Genomic DNA, 18,454 nt, shown 5'->3' with positions numbered 1-18,454 from the left:
CATTATTATAGATATAAAATATTTTATATCAACATTCAAGTTTTCAAGTGGCCACATCTAGTTGTTCCACTGTTACAGAACAGTGACAGTTTACCTTACTGTAGTATGCACACCTGGAACCAATAAAAAAGAGCCATGTTTAAATTATACAACTAAAACTGTAATAGACATGGGCTAGATTCCAATGTATCTCTATTGGTGATATTCTTGATTCTTTGAACTCTTATCAATATAGCTTCTGAAAATCACTGAAAGCCATTCCTTGGACTCCCATTTGTTGAAGAGGCCTTTTGTAGAATGTAGGATATACCTGCAGACTAACCTCCAAATTGAAAATTAAATGTCATTTTCCTGTTGATTTTCTGGCCTCAATTTTAAGTTCCATGAAGGCAGCCCAATGGAGACATTGGGTTCACCTCTAAATTCCAAGCACAAAATGGTGGACACAGAGCACGTACAAAGTAATGTTTTTTGAAAAATGAATGAATGAGTGTGTATCTGTAGGACTAGGACTGAAAGTAGGATTATATGATTGGACTTTAGGAATGATTTTGGCATATTCCTAAATGATAGACACTGTACAATTCAATTAGAGATGTATTCTTCCATTCATTCATTCTGCCAACTAACGACTCTGTTTGGTTTTGGAATATTTTGTGTTAAGATCTGTGTTCAGAGCTAGGGACACAAAAATTCCTAAGAAGATATGGTCAGTGATCTCAGGTAGCCTAAGTCTAGTGCACAACACTCCCCTCCCCAACACACATGAGCTCATGTAATTAATACCAGCCTATTAAACCTTGAGAACTATAATAAGTATATCAATAGTGGACCCAGTGAGAACGTAACTACCCCAATAAGAATCAACAAAGAATTCCTTGAGAAGTCAATGATTCAACTAGGGCTTAAGAGAAAGACAGGCTCCTCATAGATGAAAGCGGCAAACTCTAAATTGTTAAAGGTGTAAACTTTGAAGCCAAGCCATCTGAGTTTGCATCCCAGTCTACCACTTGTTAGCTGTGTGACCTTGAGCAATTTACTGAATGCTTTGTGCACCAGATTCCCCACAAGACCACGGATGGAGATAATAGCACATGTGATATAGGACTGTTGGGGTAGTAATTAATTAAGTAGTTAATATCAAGCACCTGTACCAGTACCTAAACCCGAACAAAATCTAAGTATCTGAAAGAAACAAGACGAAAAAGAAGTCCCAAGGTGCTAAAAAAAAAATTTTTTTTTCACCAGAAAAAAATAAAAGCATAGAACACATCAAGTACAAATTATTAACTATGAATGAAGTGTGTTTTGCTAACTCAGAGAGTTTTTAGTCATTCACCTTTTATTACAACCATGAATTCTCCACCCAAATAATGCCCAGATGCATGTGCATATGCTCAAAACTCCACACTTAATTTGAGGGGGTCCATTCACAAATCAAGGGCAGCAGGCACACTCCTTCAACATCATCCCAGAGCTACAGATAATGGCATGGCCAACGGGCTATCACAAACTCTCCATAGAAACCAGTGCTTAGTTTGGAATTTTATACAACTCCACGCAATTATGGGCCCTAAAGTAACTCATCAAAAATCGACACCTGAACTCTTAGAGGACCGAGACAAATCAAACACAAAGAACTGGACAACTACACCTCAAATCACAGAGAGGCCCCTGGCAATTGGGGCAGGCGGGTCCTTGTCTGAGAAGCAGACCTGGGAGGGAAAAGGAGGCAGGTAGACTAATCCTGAGGAGGACAGGAGGGTGCTAGACAAAATGTAGAAATGGACCGGCTTTGTACTCACGTGGTGAAGGAGCCAGGGGGGGCAGACACTCTCCGCAGGTCAGCAGCTGGCACCTGATGGATACTAGAGGCAGCAGGGAATGAGCAGCGAAGACAGTCAGCACAACAGCGTGGACAGACAGGGAACAAGCCAGGAGAGAGAAAGAGAGACACACAAAATTTAAACAGAAATTAAATGAGCGCATCACCAAACAGTGAATGAAAAGAAAAGGAAAATCCAGCCAGCCACGGACATAATCCAAAAAGCCGGTGATAGCAATGAAGCCAACAGGACACATGGCAAGGGCTGGCTCTAAGGCAAGCCACGGACCGCAGCACAGGGCAGGGCACGGGCAGATGCTGCGAGAGCGCGGACACTGGGCAGGGCTGCAGGCGGGCAGGAGGCATCCTTGTATTCCTCTCTTGCTCTAGGTCATTGGAGACATCCAAGGAGAGGATGCGCGTGTGCACGCACACACATACACGCACGCACGCGTGCACACACACACACACACACACACACACACTAGAGAGGGGTAGGCTGGCATAGTAAACTCATCTTTGAGGAGAGTCAAGGTAAATTTAATCCTTTAACATAGTCCTCTTGATTCCAGAGCTCTGTAGGAAATTTGTGTCAAAAGACAACCATCTTGAAAAAGCGTGGCTCAACAAAACCTTTAATGACTTTGAAGGTAATACCAAGAAAGCCTAAATTCATCACAGTGATGCTGTAATTCCACTCATACTCTTGGTAGAAGAAGGGTACCATAGACTTCACCCTTTTCTCTCTTCTTTTATAAAGGAAAGAAACTTCAGTAGCTATTAGAAAAGATGAAACACAAAATTTAAGAAACTAAAGCTAAAATTTGTTGTCATATTTACAGAATTATTCTCTCCATTCTCCCAGAGGATTTGAAGAGCTTCGCTGTAACTGTGGTAGGCACAGCCATCCCTCTTTTCTGCTGGGTATATAAATTCACACATAAAGTCACCCATGGATCAATTCCTTGTGTTCCTCAAAGGACTATCAGTTACAACCAATAATACTTCTGAGCACCAGGATGAAGGACTCCAACCCATTGAGTTGCCCAAGTCAAAGTCTGCCAACTAGAAATCTTGCCCCTGACTAATATGATTGCCTTTCCCAGTAGAATCTCCATTACCAGTGAGCTCAGGAGTCACTTGGCTTAAGATCTCCCTAACCACCCCAGAAATTTTACATTTCTGCTCTCTTTCAAAGGTGTCTTTTGAAGAGTGTCATCAAGCTTATCTGGGCACCATGTTACTAGTACATGAATATGAACCTAGATGAATCTCTGCTATTACTTTTTGGGGGGATGATATTCACTGCGGTTCTTATTTTGAATAGATTCATAAGCCATGATAAAATGAGATATGCTCCTGTCCCAGAGAGGTGGGGGTCTACTGAACACAATAGGTCTAGCCCTTCAGTTTCTATATGGTAATAGCAAATGGGACTATAGACCAAGAAGTATTTTTTTGGAAATAATTTTTTTTGTATAAATGAAGATCCAGTGGCATCATGATGACCTACTATTTAATAATTTCTCATGGGAATTCCCCCACATATCCAATCCATGTGAACCAAATCTTGAAATTCTTGAGTATGTATCTTCCATTTATTCACGCTAAGTGTTATCAAGACATTACCTCTGTTATTTTTTATATTGATGGATTTTAGATCTATGTTATTTTAGATGCAGTCTCAGAGCAATGTTAATAGATACAGGATTGCCAATCTGGTCCATGTGCAAGTCACTTACTCAACAGCTAATCATGTCTCAGACATACTGGTAGGCACTGAGGACCCTAAGAGGAAAACTCCAAGCTGGAAAGAGAGACAAGTAAACCAAGAACTATATTATTCTTGGTAGAGGGTGTGATTAACGTAACCTAGAACCCTAACAGAGTATCTAATGGAATCTAGAAGTAGATCCACTTTTGATCTAGAAGTAGATCGAAAAGGACTCTCAGGGAAAGTGACATTTCAATGGAGTCTGGAACTTCAGCAAGAGTCAACCGACAAAAAGGCAGGAAAGAAGGCAATGCACGAAGAGCAAGAGACGTGCAAAAGATGCCAGCGCTCCAGAAGAATGATGACCTCTGGAGCGCAGGAAGAGGATGATGATGGCAATGATCAAAAAGTTCTGCAAGGCTAAGGAATACAAGTTTAACTTTTCTAGAAAGAGCCTTCTGATTAGTCCATTGGAAAAGCATTGCGTGAAGGGCAGTGACACCAGAATCAAGGAATCATGAGCATCGTTTAGTGATGACAGGGTGAGTGAACTTAGATGGCCTTTGAACAGAAGCTGTATTACTAGCAGAGTGGGTAGGTGGAGTGAATTAAAGACATGGGAAATAGGGTTGCTTGGGTGGCTCAGATGGTTGAGCTTCTGACTCTTGGGTTTGGCTCAAGCCATCATTTCAGGGTCATGGAATCAAGCCACATGTTGGGCCCAGCCCTCAGCGGGGAGTCTGCTTGAAGATTCTCTCCCTCTGCCCCTCCCTGCCCTTTCTGAAATAAATAAATATTTAGCCCCCCCCCCCCCGCCAAAAAAGACACAGGAAATAAATAAAAGGCCTCCAAGGCCACATGGATGTGTAACATTGTGGGTGACTATGAGGACTCCATGGCAGGGGCGTGGTGAATGGGTGGATGGTTCCTTGTAGACAAATATGAATGAAGAGGGCTCACTGGTTGATGAGCAGAGAAAGCAATGGGAGCATAGTTAACAAGCCCCTTTTCAGCCTTCAGTCTGAGGTTGCTAGGGGATATCCGGGTAAAGATATCAGCTGAGACATCTGGGTGTGAGTCTCTGGCTGTTAGAAGGCATGCCGGGCTAGAAGACACAGATGTGAAATTACTCCCTTATCAGTCACAGATGAAATCTAGGGTGCAGATGTGATCTCCCAGAGAAAGGCAAACCTGTGAGGAACACCACTGCTCAAGCGGAAAAGGAAGCCAGCTGTTTAGGGAACCACAGTACTTGATTCTCAAACAGTCACAGTTAACTGTCTACCCCTCAACCCCCAACCCTCATCACACACAGAGGTTTCTAAATGAATTCTCCAGACATTTCAAACCCGTTCTCCTTCTTCTGAAAGAAGACGGACAAATGGAACAGAGGTAACAGAGAGTCACGGAAAACAAGGAAGGATGAGAGAGAAAGAGAGAATGAAAGAGGAAAAGAGGGAAGGAAGGAAGAAAATAAAGAAATATCTTCCAATTCTCTCTCTATCATGCCTGCAGAAGTGAACTTGGCACAACTGTAGCCTAAACAGAAATGCCTAGAGGACTTAGAAGGTTGAAGAAAACTTGTAGGAAGGTCTTCATGGCCAGGCAACCCTCAAACTGGAAACTCCATCTGGAAATCCAGTGGAAGAAGTCAGATTTCAAAACAAGGATTTCTAGTAAGATAGAAAGAAGAAACCTAATTGCCGAGGGTGAACAGAGCAGTCAGGGAGACCAATCGAGGTTTAGTTTTTAATACTTGTGACAAGATGGGGTGGTGTTTGGTTTTCCTTTGAAAATGTGCTATCTGTATTGATTTTCTAACAAATATAGTGTTTCAATAGTTATTTATCATCGGTAGCAGTAAATATCTTGGTTAAGTTTTACAAGTTTCCTTTTTGGAACTGAAAAGCTCCTTGTTGTCCTTCCCGGCTTTCCTGAGACCAGAGGCTGCTTAGGTGGACGCACCACTGCCCCCTGGTGGGAAGGAACTATTTTTGACTTGAGGCTGTTTCTCGAACACCCTGCTGCTGTATCTATGCCATCCTATCATCCATCGTATGTAGTCTAAGTACGAAAAGAAAACAACTATTTGTATTTGCTTTCATATGTGAAGAAAGCCCAAATGAATTCTTAACAATACAGTTGCTGAGAAAATACAAAGTCTTTCTCAGTTCAAGAGCAAGAGTTTTTGAAACTAAGCACCTGGAAACAATTTTGTGTCTGATAACGTTATCAAATATAGCACCACCAGGAATAGGGATGGGAAGTCGTTACCTGTAGATATTAAGAACTTTTCATTTTATTACAGTTTCTTTACTATCTCCAAGTGACCCAAAACAACCTGAGCTGCCATACTGTCTCCAAGATGGCTTTTCATTTAGTGTTTCAGAGCTGTCCCCCCAACCACTGGTTCAGGGATTAACACTAACATTTCTAGAGAGCATCTGGTCAACCATATACAGTTGTTGACATCCTACTTTTTCACATATAAACTGGCCAGTTGTATATTCAACCTAATGGGAGCTCAAGCAAGGAGAAAAGAAAACTAGCGGGAATGAGCCAGGAGTTTCACTAGCTGCAAAATGTAAACAAAGTAAGGAATAGAACTGACAGGCTGTCTGGATAATGATCTGGGGAAAGTGCTGAGTGACTCTGATGTCCAGAGAGACTCCAGGAAAGGGGGAAACAGAGGAGAGAGGCTCTCTCAGGCCAGCTTCAGACTTAGAAGCAGACACCGGAAATGCAGACACTGGAAGAGCCCCGCCTAATGCTATTCCTCCGCATATGCCATCTCGGAAAGAGAGGAGAAGTCAGGTTCTGGCAGTGAGCTATGCACCTGTGTCACTGGTTTATTCTAGGCACTCCTGTAGATTGTCAAAGCATGCCCTGCTTCACAGGCACTGCAGGAAGCCAGCCATTCAGGACACATTATTAACCATGCACCACAGGCCACAAACAGGAGGAGAGGAGCACCTTGGGGGGTCCCCCCAGGGACAGAATAATGACCCAAGGCTGAGCCCAGAAATGGCCCTACCTTGGGTTAGACTAGCCATATGGGCATTATATAGAGAAGATACTCAAAAAGAGGCCCTAAATTGCCATCCTTCCCCATCCTCTTCTCCAACCCCAGATAGACACTGCTATTAAAAAAACAAAACAAAACAAAAAACAATTAGATGAAGGGGTGCTCTAAGAGGAATATATATTCCAAATATCTAGTTATTATCTCCTTATCTCAGATTGGTTGATCGAAACACCTAAGAAAGGAAAGGGTCCAAGAGGGATACAGTTTATTTCATTATGGTAAAGTGAGTTAGGTTGTATCTAGACAATAGGATGGCCACTCAGAATGGCAAAATTGGGTTGAAGCACCAGCATCCATGGGATCCCAATACGGGGCATCAGGAAAGTAACTCACTAACAGGCAGAAGGGGATGCAATTGTGGAGAGAGGGTGAGCTTCAAACACCCAGCTCTGCCCACCTCCCGCTACTGGGGAAACCAACACTCTCCAAGTGACCTGGGTAGAAAAGAGGCCAGCAGCATGCCTTCTTAAAACAAAACAGAACCTTCTTATCTTGATGCATTTTATGACCCTAGAATCACTCTTAATGATTTTCTGTTGTTCCCAATAAATCTATATCAAAGTGGTCAATGAAGAAGCATTATCTACCTTGTGTACAATACAGTAGTTATTTCTAAAGTTAGAGTATGGTCACTGTGTAATAAACATGAAGAAAGATATGTCAGAGAGACCAAGGAACTGCTGTTTCTTGGACTTTGTTCCTTTTTCAACACAGTAAGGCCCCTAGACCATGCACATGCTTGGCGTTCTCTTCATGGTCTTTGTGTTCACAAAGGTAGGCAAGGGGCAGACTCACTCATTGAGTAAAGGCATGGATGTTCTCCTCTTGCTCTTCTGTACCATGTTGGCTTGATTCCTCAAGGAGATCCGAATCATAGCTGGGGCCAACCTACAGGGCTCCCCGTCCACTTGCATGGGGATGGACTTGTAAGTGAGCAGCATGACTTCCCGACATTGGTGTAGCCTTTCCCCATGGCCCCCAACTTGCAGGGCAGCCTGTGAATTCAAGAGTCCAAAGAAAGCTAGAAGTTAGTTCTTAAGAGTCAGGAAAGCTAGACCCCCCAAGAGCGCTCTGAATAACCCAAAGGCCTTCGGTAAACATAGTGAAAGTTGCTAGCCAGGAGTGGACTGGGAAACCTCAGGTAAGTCACCTTAACAAAATAAACTAAAATGTCTCAACTTCTTATGAGCTTGACCAAACATTCTCAACAGCCAATTTTCGGTGTTATGTATATTCAGTCTTAATTTAATCACATTACTTTAATACAGAAGTTGTTCTTTGTGCTATTTATTCCCACTGAATAACCAATGTAAGGAGAAAAAAAGACTATAAAGGACATAAAGCACAGTTTAAGGGAGATTTTTCTAATTTAAATATAAATACATATTATAATATATATATTTAAGTATAAATACATAATATAGCTACCCAACATATATATATGTATACATAACATGCATCTTATATATGTATATGCTATAATATGTAACTATATATTATATATTAAATATATTCACATTTACATTGGCAACCCACCCTTGGTTAATTTTCAAACTTGGGGGAAAAGTTTGGAAAAAAAGGAAAAAAGGAAAAATCCTTTTTTCTTTTTACCAAAAACCTCCTCAAACCTACAATTTAATCTGTATAAGACTAATGAAATGCAAAATAATATTAATTACTCAATTACAAACATGAAAGATAAAACAGCTTTGAAGATCAAAATCAAACACAGAGCTCAGTTCACCATGGTGGCCAAAAAATGGAAAAGTCAATCTAACATGAAAAGCCTGTTGTTAAGAAAAACAAAGTAGCATTAACTTTCCTGAATTACTTAAAAAAAAAAATATGTATATGCACACATATATATTTATATATGTTAAATTATATACTATAGGTTTTTATGTTGTGTATGTTATTACATATGTAGTATCATTTGCCTTTTAGGGATGAATGAAAATTATACATATTTGGTTATAAAAGAGTACACAAATTACACAACTTGATGAGTATTTTTATACACATATGTGAATCACTAACCCGATCAAGCTTTGGATAATTTACAGTTTTCCACATGCTCCTTTCCAATCTTTTTATACCCCTCCCACGAACCAGTTAGCAACCAATACTCTTGACTCCTGTCACCATAGATTCAATTTGTTTGAACTTGAAATTCATGTAAACCATAGTAGCTGACTCTTCTGTGTCTGACGTTTTTTGCTCATTATTTTTAAGTACTATATAGCAAAACGTATATATTTGCTCTTCAGCTGGTAAACATGTGGTTGTTTCCAGTTTGTAGCTATTGTGGATATAAACTTGCTTGTATGTATCTCTTGGTAGATACTCTCTTGGGTACATACAATGAGAACAATTGTTACGCTGTTAAGCTGAGATGTATAATTAACGAGCAGATACTGCTAAATAATTTTTCAGTAAGGTTATATTATGTATTTTGAGTTATCTATTAGCTTATAATAAATATTTAAAAAGGAGTAAAATTGTAACTTGCTCAAAATTTCAAAGATTTAAACATAGTATCAACCTGTTTCCATATGTCTCATTTCCATGAATGGGGAATAAACTTTGTTAACTAAGATTTGTGAAGTCAACCTCCCCTTATTTGGTTGCCAGATATGTATATTTTCTGATGCATTGAATTTATTTTTTTTTTGTCCTTGTATTAATTTGAGTAAAAGAAACTTGATTATCTATAAATCCAAAGAGAAAAAGAACCAAAAAGGGACAAAAAGGACAGAAAGAAAAAAGAATAAAAACTGAGAAGAACTACTTACAGAACACCTGTAACGTTAAAAGCATTCCATTGTGTGCTTTACGTACAATTTGATTCAGTTAGTTGGGAGAACAAGAAAGCAGAGCAGGATGCAGTCAGAATTTACTAAAGTTCTTTTTGGTCTATTCCCCGATCCTTTGCTATTCATCTGGAAGTTTGTCTTGGGTGTACTCAAATGAACCACTTAAATCACTTCGATTAGAGCCACTATCTCCTATCCAGAACTTTTCTAATATTATTTCCCTTGCCTTCAAGTACTTCTCAGCTGAGAACTCTATCCCTTCATCTGGTGTTCCGGAAATGCCACTTCTTCTTCTCCCCTTGGTCACCTTTGACTAGGCCTGATCACAAACAAAAATGCAGAACCTGCCAGGTGAGAACTTCTTCCTTTGAGTTTGACAGAATTGAAACTGTTTTAAATACTTTCCAGTCCCTTGGTATGAGAAGGCATACACAGTACTACAGCATTTTTAAGTCATCTTCTCAGCCTCAAATTAGAGCAGCCGCAAATACTACAAACATGTAAACAGCTGTCCCGCTGGCATTTCAAAATCAACCCAAGATTACTGTGAGGCACAGGAGGAATTACACTACATAGCTTTTCGGGATAAAGACAGTTCTATTATTATTATTATTATTATTATTATTATTACCACGCTATTTTTGGAACAAGTTAGAGTAAAGGTAATTTATTTTATTTTATTTTTTCAGTGTTCCAAGATTCATTGTTTATGCACCACACCCAGTGTTCCACGCAATACCTGCCCTCCTTAATACTTTAAGTGCTTGTTAGAAATGCTTATTTTTCATCACTCAGGGTGGTCTAGGCTTAACCATAAATATCTCCATGATTTGTTAGAAGGAATCATTTACTGGTATATCGTGGTTTATTCGTGACAGAGATTGAATTATCTATTGTATCTAGCATCTATTACTCTTGTGAAAATTTCAAATATTGCCCTTCTGAGAGCACGGGCCCTGATAGGCAAACAAAGACATCCCGTGAACTAAGTGTATTCATTGCCATTACTGCCCTTTGCCCAGACAATAACAAATTCCCTTCCTGCCACAGGTGTGGCTTGAGACCTTGCGTCTTTCCACACTACACTCCTCCCCATGATACTTGTCTCCAAGCTTCATTCTCTTTCTTAGTACTCAAGCCCTTACTCTACTTGCTGTCAGATGGGAATGATGGGTGATCCTGGCTGGGTGGGAGCAGAGAAGAGAACATAAAAGATTTAGGAGCAAAATCAGCAGAGGGTACGCAAAAGCATGAAAACCACACTGAAATGATAAAACTTTGCTAAGAGAAACAAGAGAACAGCTAACTGGAGAAAGATGTATTTGTAGATTGGAACACTCATACTGGTAACATGGAGATTCTCTCTAATCTAAAGATTCAAAGCAATCCCAATTAAAATCCCAGCAGTTTTTGTTTGTTTGTTTGGTCAACACAAACTGATTCTAAAATTTATGTACAAACGCAAAAGACAGAATACCCAAAACGTTCTTAGAAGGGCAAAGTGGAATGATTCATATTACCCATTTGAAGACTTACTATGAAGCTACAGTAATCAAAACAGTGTGGTACTGCCAAAAGGATAAAGAAATAAATCAGTGAAACAGGATAGAGTCCAGAAATAGAACCACATTCAACTGAAAGGCACTAAAGTAATTCTATAGCAAAGTCTACTCAACAAATAATGCTGGGAAAAAACTGGGTAAATGTATTTTTTTAAATGAATCTTAATACATACTTTACATAATCCACATAACTTAATTTGGGCTGAATTACAGACTTATACACAAAAGCTAAAACTATCGATCTTTAAAAATCAAACACAGGAGGATATTTTCCCAACCTTTCTTGGAATAAGCAAGGTTTCTTGAGAAAGGCACAGAAAGCACTCACATGAAATAAGCCTACCTCATAGAATTGGAATTCAGAAGAATGTTTAAAGTTCTGTTTGTCAAAACAAACACTAAGAAAATAAAAAGATGAGAAGAGATGGGGAATGTATTAGCACTAAATATATCTGTCAAAAGACTTCTATTCTGGAATATATAAATAACTCCTGAAATTCAACAATAAAAGATAAACAGCCTATTAAAATATGCAAAAAAAAACCCCCACACTTCAAAAAACCAAAAAATCACGCAAGGTAACAATAAAGTTAAAACAAGGTGTCCTTACTCACATAGGACATAACGGGATGGACAAAACACACATGATTTCTTTTTTTCTTTCTAGGGATGAAATTTTATTCTCGCCTCCCCTCTGTTTCATCAGGTGTAATTTTATAATAGCTTTTTGTTTCTATCTGTGAACACATTTCCAGCACCTCTGGGATGTTGTTACATCTTAATAGATATTTATGTTGCTGTTGGGCAAGTAAACAGAACAAACTTTCTAGAAAGCAGTTTTATAGCGTTATTAAGAGGCTTTAAAATATTTATATCATTAACAGTAATTTCTTCTGTGGGGGAAATGTCATCAGAAAGTATTTTCAGAAAGTGAACAGAGGATTATGTGCAGTTATTACAGGATTAGTTACACCACCACACATCCAAAACCCTCAATATTTCATAAAGGAAGCTTTTCATAAAGGAATAATTATTATATAAATTGAGATATTTATATATGAAAGAGTAGACAGCCATTTGTGCTATGGATTTAACTAATACAATTTCTTGTAAGTTTAAAAACAGAAATAAAGCAATTGGAAGAAAGCACATCAAAACATAAATAGTTACAAATCATTTAACTATGACTGATATTTTTATTTTTAGTTCTTATGTGTTTTATCAAAATAAGCACACATTTAATATTTTTTTCCTGAAAAAATAAAGAATATATTCTCTGGTGTGTATAAAACTGGGAATTTCTCCATGTGATTTCTCTCACCAAATAACCTTTAGCTTTTCAACTTCATAAATATAAAAGAGCTTACATATTTTAATTCCAATTAACATAAAGAAAACTGGCTCCACTTTCTTTAAAGTTCAGGAGACTGAAATCTTTGGATTTCATACTGCATAGCAAATTCGGTGACCAGTGCCTCAATCCGTGTAATGCTTTGGACTGTCTTAAAGAGTTTTAGATTACTTAGAAACAGACTCAACATGAAAAGACCTCCAAAACCATAAAGGCAAAATATTGAGGCAGAAATAAATACAAATTACAGTGTCTGATTATGGTCTGCATAGAATCCAGAAAGGTAATCAGGGGGCGCCTGGGTGGCTCAGCTGGTTAAGTGTCTGATTCTTGGTTTTGGCTCAGGTCATGTTCTCATGGTCGTGAGCCTGAGCCCCTGTTGGTGGTGAGACTGAGACTCTGTTGGTGGGGAGATTGAGCCTCCATGAGCTCATGGTGGTGAGATGAAGTCTCTCGCACTCAGTAGGGAGTCTGCTTAAGATAATCTCTCCTTCTTCTACTCCCTCGCCCCTCATCCCATTTGCTCACATGCTCCCTCTCTCTCTGAAATAAATAAAATCTTAAAAAAGAAAAAAAAAAAGGTAATCAGGTTACCAAGAACTCAGTGAAGAATCATCTTAATTCTAGGAATGCGTTTCAATCAGGGAAACAAATTGAAGACTACTATTTTGAAGTTTGCAATCACAAGATAAAGAGACTAAAAGAAACAATGTCTTTTTTCCATCCAGTAATTCTGTTTGAGTCTCTCTTCAAGTGCCACTCCGAGTATTTTAAATCCACAAAAATATATACATATACCCAAATAACCACAGTCTTCTGTTTATGCAATCATCTTACACAGATGTCGTTTTCAAATAATTTATGTTCTTAGAAACATAATCAGCATAATAGTTTCAAGAAACATGAAACCCAAGTCCTGGAAATGAAATTCTTTCTTCTAGAACAATAGTGTATTGTTATATGAGCAGTCAGGTAGGATGTGAATGAAAACAGAGAAACATATGCCCATATTCTTCAGAGAGCATAGGAAGTTCAAAACTGTGCAGTATACACTACATTCAACTCTGCTTTCTTGAAGTAGAATTTTTTTTAAATCTTGGAAGCAATCTAAAGTCACTAGAATCTGAGATCCACATTTGATGCTAGCTGCTATGCATTTTTACATGATTCATATCACATAAAGAGAAGAAATAATTGATATAATTTTAGTATTCCATTTTCTCTTCACCAGCTTCTATCAACTATTATTTTTCTCCTTTTCCTACTAATGGGATGGGAGGGAAGGAGATCTGATAGACCCCCAAACCCTCTCTCCCAACCTGGAAGGATCCCATGAGCTCTAAACATGTATTTCAAACTGTTTCTATCTCCCTGGACGCCTTATAGGGGTTTCAAATTTAACTTACATAAATTGAGCACTGGGTAATATATAGAACTGTTAAATCACTATATATCGATATATATATATTATATATATAGAACTGTTAGATGACTATATATCTATATATCACAATATATAGAACCATTAATATCATAATACATAGAACTGTTAAGTCACTATGTTGTTCACCTGAAACTAACAACACTGTATATTAACTAGACTGGAATTAAAATAAAATTTTAAAATACAGTTAAAAAAACACAATTCGTTTTTTGGCAATATTATATTGCTTTTATATTCTCCACATCTCTAACATATTCACCATTTACCTAATGGCCTACCCTAGCCGGCCAGGATTCATGTATAGTCCTTTTTTACTCTCTACAATAAGTCACTGTGTCTGAATAACTCTTGAAGTTGCCCATCGCCCCCCTTCATTACCACTTTCTTCCCCAGATTCCAGGCCTCCCATTTCTGCACCTGGGCTTCAGTACCAACATCTTGCTTTGTCTCTCTGCCTCCAGCAGGAAAGATTCTGGTCACCTTCCACCCAGACATCCAGGCAATCTTTCTAAACCGCAAATCTGATTCTGTCTCATTCCATCTCTCCCAACCTTCCTGCTTCATGGTTACAAAACACTAGTCCTGTCCTATCCTTTCTCCATACCAGCATCTTTCTTCAGCAGATGCCATCGCTGAGCCATCATGAGCGCTCTAGGACACCACGTTCTCTCAGGCTCATTCCCCCACAGAACAGACGCTCACAATCTCATTCATAGGCACTCCTGCCTCCTATGTGCAATTTTTGCTGATTTCCCCATTTTATAAGCACCTTTTGGTTTCAATTCTTCCTAGCTCTACACACGCCTTTCTCCTAGAATTTATGATGCCAGAACGCAGTAATTGCTTGTGTTTTTTGTGTCCTCCCAGAACACTGAACTGTGGGCATCCTGAGGACAGGGCTGGTCTCTGGGTCCATTTCATATCCATTTCATGTAGCAGAGTGTCATTTATGAATTCAATAGTATTTGTGGATTAATAAGTGTTCAATAAATATTTATGACTGGAAACATTTTATATGACAAATATTACCTGAAACTTAGAAAATTCCTATTAATTAGAGACCATCAGTATGACCTATATTTCCCATGGGCTGTTTGGCCTTTCATGATCCAGAACCCTGAGTTACCCAGGGTCACTTCCACTGTACCTGACTTGCCAAGTATTTGTATGCCCACCCAGATTTGAGGGGAGGGTACACAGACCCAAACTTGGAATGGCAAGCACCCGAAAAACTCAAATCCATTTAAAACAATGGTCACCGTTAGAAGATGTTAGTGAATTACTTATTTTGAAAACATATAAATAAAACGAATCTGTTATCCTGCTTTTCCTACACCAATTATGTAACCAAGTAGCCAAATGATGGGTGAAATTGCTCTTTATAGAAATATTCCAGTTAATCAGAAAAAGGATAGAATTAGAATATCACTACTCTGCCAATCTCTATTGATTGCTGGATCCAGACAAAGCTCATCAGGGACTACTAGTCACAACAGAGAGAAAACTAGATATTACCCATCCTCTTCTGGAAGAAGGAAACACTACCCACAAAGTAGATTTGGGGAGTGGGAGGATGGAAATGATATATCCACATCCAACCAGCAACATAAAGGAAACAACAAGAGAGACGATCATGTTAGCTGACAGCTCAGGAATAATCAGCACAATTCAAACTCAGGGAAACTTTACAGGATGAACAGCCTGGTTTCTTCAGTAAGTAAATGAAGAAGGTAAAGAGATGGGCAGAAGCCCGTAGATACACAAGAGTCACGTTAATCAATTACAATGAAGAAATTTTACTTGGATCCTGATTCAAACTCACAGAGCACAAGGAAGCAAGGGACATTTGCAAGACAACCGGATGTTTGAGCACTCAGTAAATGGTGATATTCAGAGGCTACTGCCTTAATTTTTTTTCCGATATAAGGCATATAGTTGTGTTCATAAGTCTTATCTTCTAAAAACACATTCAGAAATATTTATACGTAACTGATATAATGGCAGAGATGTGCTTCACATTAATACAGGGGAGGCCATCATAGGTAGGGACAGAAAGAAGATTGCCCATGTGTTGAACATTATATAATGTTGTAAGCTAGGTGATGGCACGTGAGGGTCAATATATTATTTTGTCTATTTTTATACTGGGATTTTCTCGTAACAAATACTTACTTAAAAGCACATTTTGCTATTTCCCCAGTGACCTTGGAACAAAGTCAAAACCTCTAGATGAATCCTGTAATCACTCCATGATCTGGTCCTTGCCTAACCACGTTCACTTTTCACCTCCATAAAATGAATCACAGTTCCCACAGAGGACTTTGGAGTGTATGGAAATTTCTTTTTCTACAGAATGCCCAATCCTCCTCTTCTTCTCCTGGCAAAATGCATTCACTCTGCCACATTTGCTCAAGCCAGCTACAGGTACCAATCTCTCTGCTGTGTGGAAGACACTCACTGGAGTGATGGATACCCACCACCTGCCACTCCTGGCTGGCTCTCCACACTTTTCTGCCCTCCTTGCCCTGTAAGCCTGACCTACTTAGACTGTATCAGTAGCTGCTTGTCCCCCGGTATCTGGTTAGACTTCTCCAGAGGTAGGCACCAGTGGAAGATCTACAGGGCCAAGAAGAGGAGGGTGACTCTATCTAGGGCTCTAGTTCCCTCCCTGCCATGTTGGCAATGACTCACTGCTTCCACTTAGCAAACACTATTCCTATCAGGTGGTCCTTCCCGAACAGTCCTTCTTCTGGTGCAGCTGACTGCTTCTTTACCTTTTGGACGTTCAGCTCAGAAATACAACACCACCCATCATTCCTTCTCACAAACCTAGTTCACTATTTGCCGGGTCCCTCTACAAACTCTCCTCCAGTACCCTGTGTCAGTTGGCTATATCCAGACACTATGCGTTTGTCAACAAAAATAAACCAAGCAAGACTATAAAAAGGACCTGACATAGATATGGGTTGAGAAATTATAGAAGATGGAGAATCAAAGAATATTTTATAGAGAAAAAGCCTGTGCAATGGTCCTGTGGTGCAAAAGCAGCAAGAAATGTTCAAAGCTAAGCTTGACTTGGGAGGCTACTTGAGCTAGAAAGCAAAGAGGGCAGTGGAAAGGCTAGAGAATCAGAGAGAAACAATCTTGCAGGCCTACATTTCGATTTTGATACTGAGAGCAGTGGGGAAGTACCTAATATTCTCTTTGCTCCCCAGTCCTCCACCCCAAGCCTAGGTGAAGGATCATCTTCTCTTCCACATTCCCTGACAGTCTTCTGCCAAATAGTCAGGAGTAGGAAGCTCTGGCACACCAGCAAACACTCCATAAATATGCACTGAATCCATGAATAAATGAATGAGTAAAACACATGGGGCCCGATTTGAGCCTTTTTTGGTTGCTTCCAAGAATTCTTCCTTGCACACATCCTTCTTGAATTTATTCCTACATTTGGTCTCAGCAGAGGCTTTGCCTGTAATTAGCATACAGACCTTGGGAGAGAAAGAGCTGAACGTGAGCTCGGACCTGAAAATAAGATCAATGCCAGAACAATTTTCAACACTCAACAATCATTTCACCCCAGAGAGGGCAGATTTCATGAGCAGCGTCACCATCGCGGGTGATGGACACTCTTGCCACAATCACAAGAGGCTATTCTGTCTGATCTAATAACCTGCGGTGATTAAGGAAAAGTCAGTAGGAATCCACAGGATGAATGACAAAGAGAACTGTTTTGTCTTGTTTAGAGCAAGAAATAAAACCCTCTTACCTTCAAGGCATAAGGCATAGCACAAACCAAGTGCTAACTATGGATTGCAAGGAAAACTTTTAACTTTTAATTCGTTTTATAAACTGATAGGGTGGCCTGATTTACATCAGGTAAGATGATAAGTGTAATTTTTAAATGGTTTCCTCATCATTCAATAAGTTGAAATACATAGCTAAAAACCTGCTTGAAATTTCCCTTACACTGTAATTCACAATTTAATGCAAGCAAACAAAATTAAAATGCAAAGGTGATCTCAACACTGTAGCAAATGAATATTCATCATGGTCACAATAATGATGTCTTTCTTTATTCAGGTATTTTGTGATAATGGAGACAGCCACCCCATTCTTAAGCAGGCATGAAAAAGGTGAATGCACACGACCACTTTCCTTTCTGCCTAAACAAAGTTAGGTCCTCAGTGAAACGAAAATCTATCAAATGGCAAGGTTTCTGCAATGCTGCTGAGATATGTCTGGGGCACAATGCTCTTTAATTTCCCTAAAAATGCTGCATTTCGTTCTGGTAGAAAATTAATCAGGAAAATTAACAAATAATATTTATTTTTGAAAATCAAACAATTAAGCATCAATCACCTTAGTGACATAAAGAATTATCTTCTGTTCTTGTTCTCCCCAAGCAATTCCATATTGCATAAAATTGATCAATTTGTAAAGCAGGAGAGAAAAATTTAAGGCCACAACCCAGAAGTCTATGAGATGAATAAACTCTGGAACTAAAATGTATTTCATTTCAATAAAATATTGCATTGCTCACCAAAGAGGCCATAGTGAATCCAATGACTTCAATATAACCATCATCATGACGCTGAGGTTCAAAGTCATGGTGATCTCCTGGGTTCCCCCAGGGCATTGTGCCCGCACAGTATCTGCAAGA

General features: G+C 39.1%; 1 protein-coding gene across 6 annotated transcripts in view; it reads right to left on the bottom strand.

Moving 5' to 3' along the window:
• Positions 1-18,454, bottom strand: part of DGKI (diacylglycerol kinase iota) — a 445,797-nt gene that overhangs the window by 149,829 nt on the left and 277,514 nt on the right. For all 6 annotated transcript variants that reach the window (XM_046020805.1, XM_046020801.1, XM_046020799.1 and 3 more), the window contains 2 exons: positions 18,335-18,446; positions 7,420-7,619 (listed from right to left, as the gene is read on the bottom strand). In XM_046020805.1, the coding sequence (XP_045876761.1) occupies positions 7,420-7,619; positions 18,335-18,446 (312 nt within the window). The remainder of the gene's footprint in view (positions 1-7,419; positions 7,620-18,334; positions 18,447-18,454) is intronic.

Source organism: Meles meles, chromosome 10 (genome assembly GCF_922984935.1).
Source record: "Meles meles chromosome 10, mMelMel3.1 paternal haplotype, whole genome shotgun sequence".
Taxonomy (NCBI): Eukaryota; Metazoa; Chordata; class Mammalia; order Carnivora; family Mustelidae; genus Meles; species Meles meles.
The sequence above is the reverse complement of the archived record's forward strand: the minus strand, read 5'-3'. Positions and strand labels throughout refer to the sequence as shown.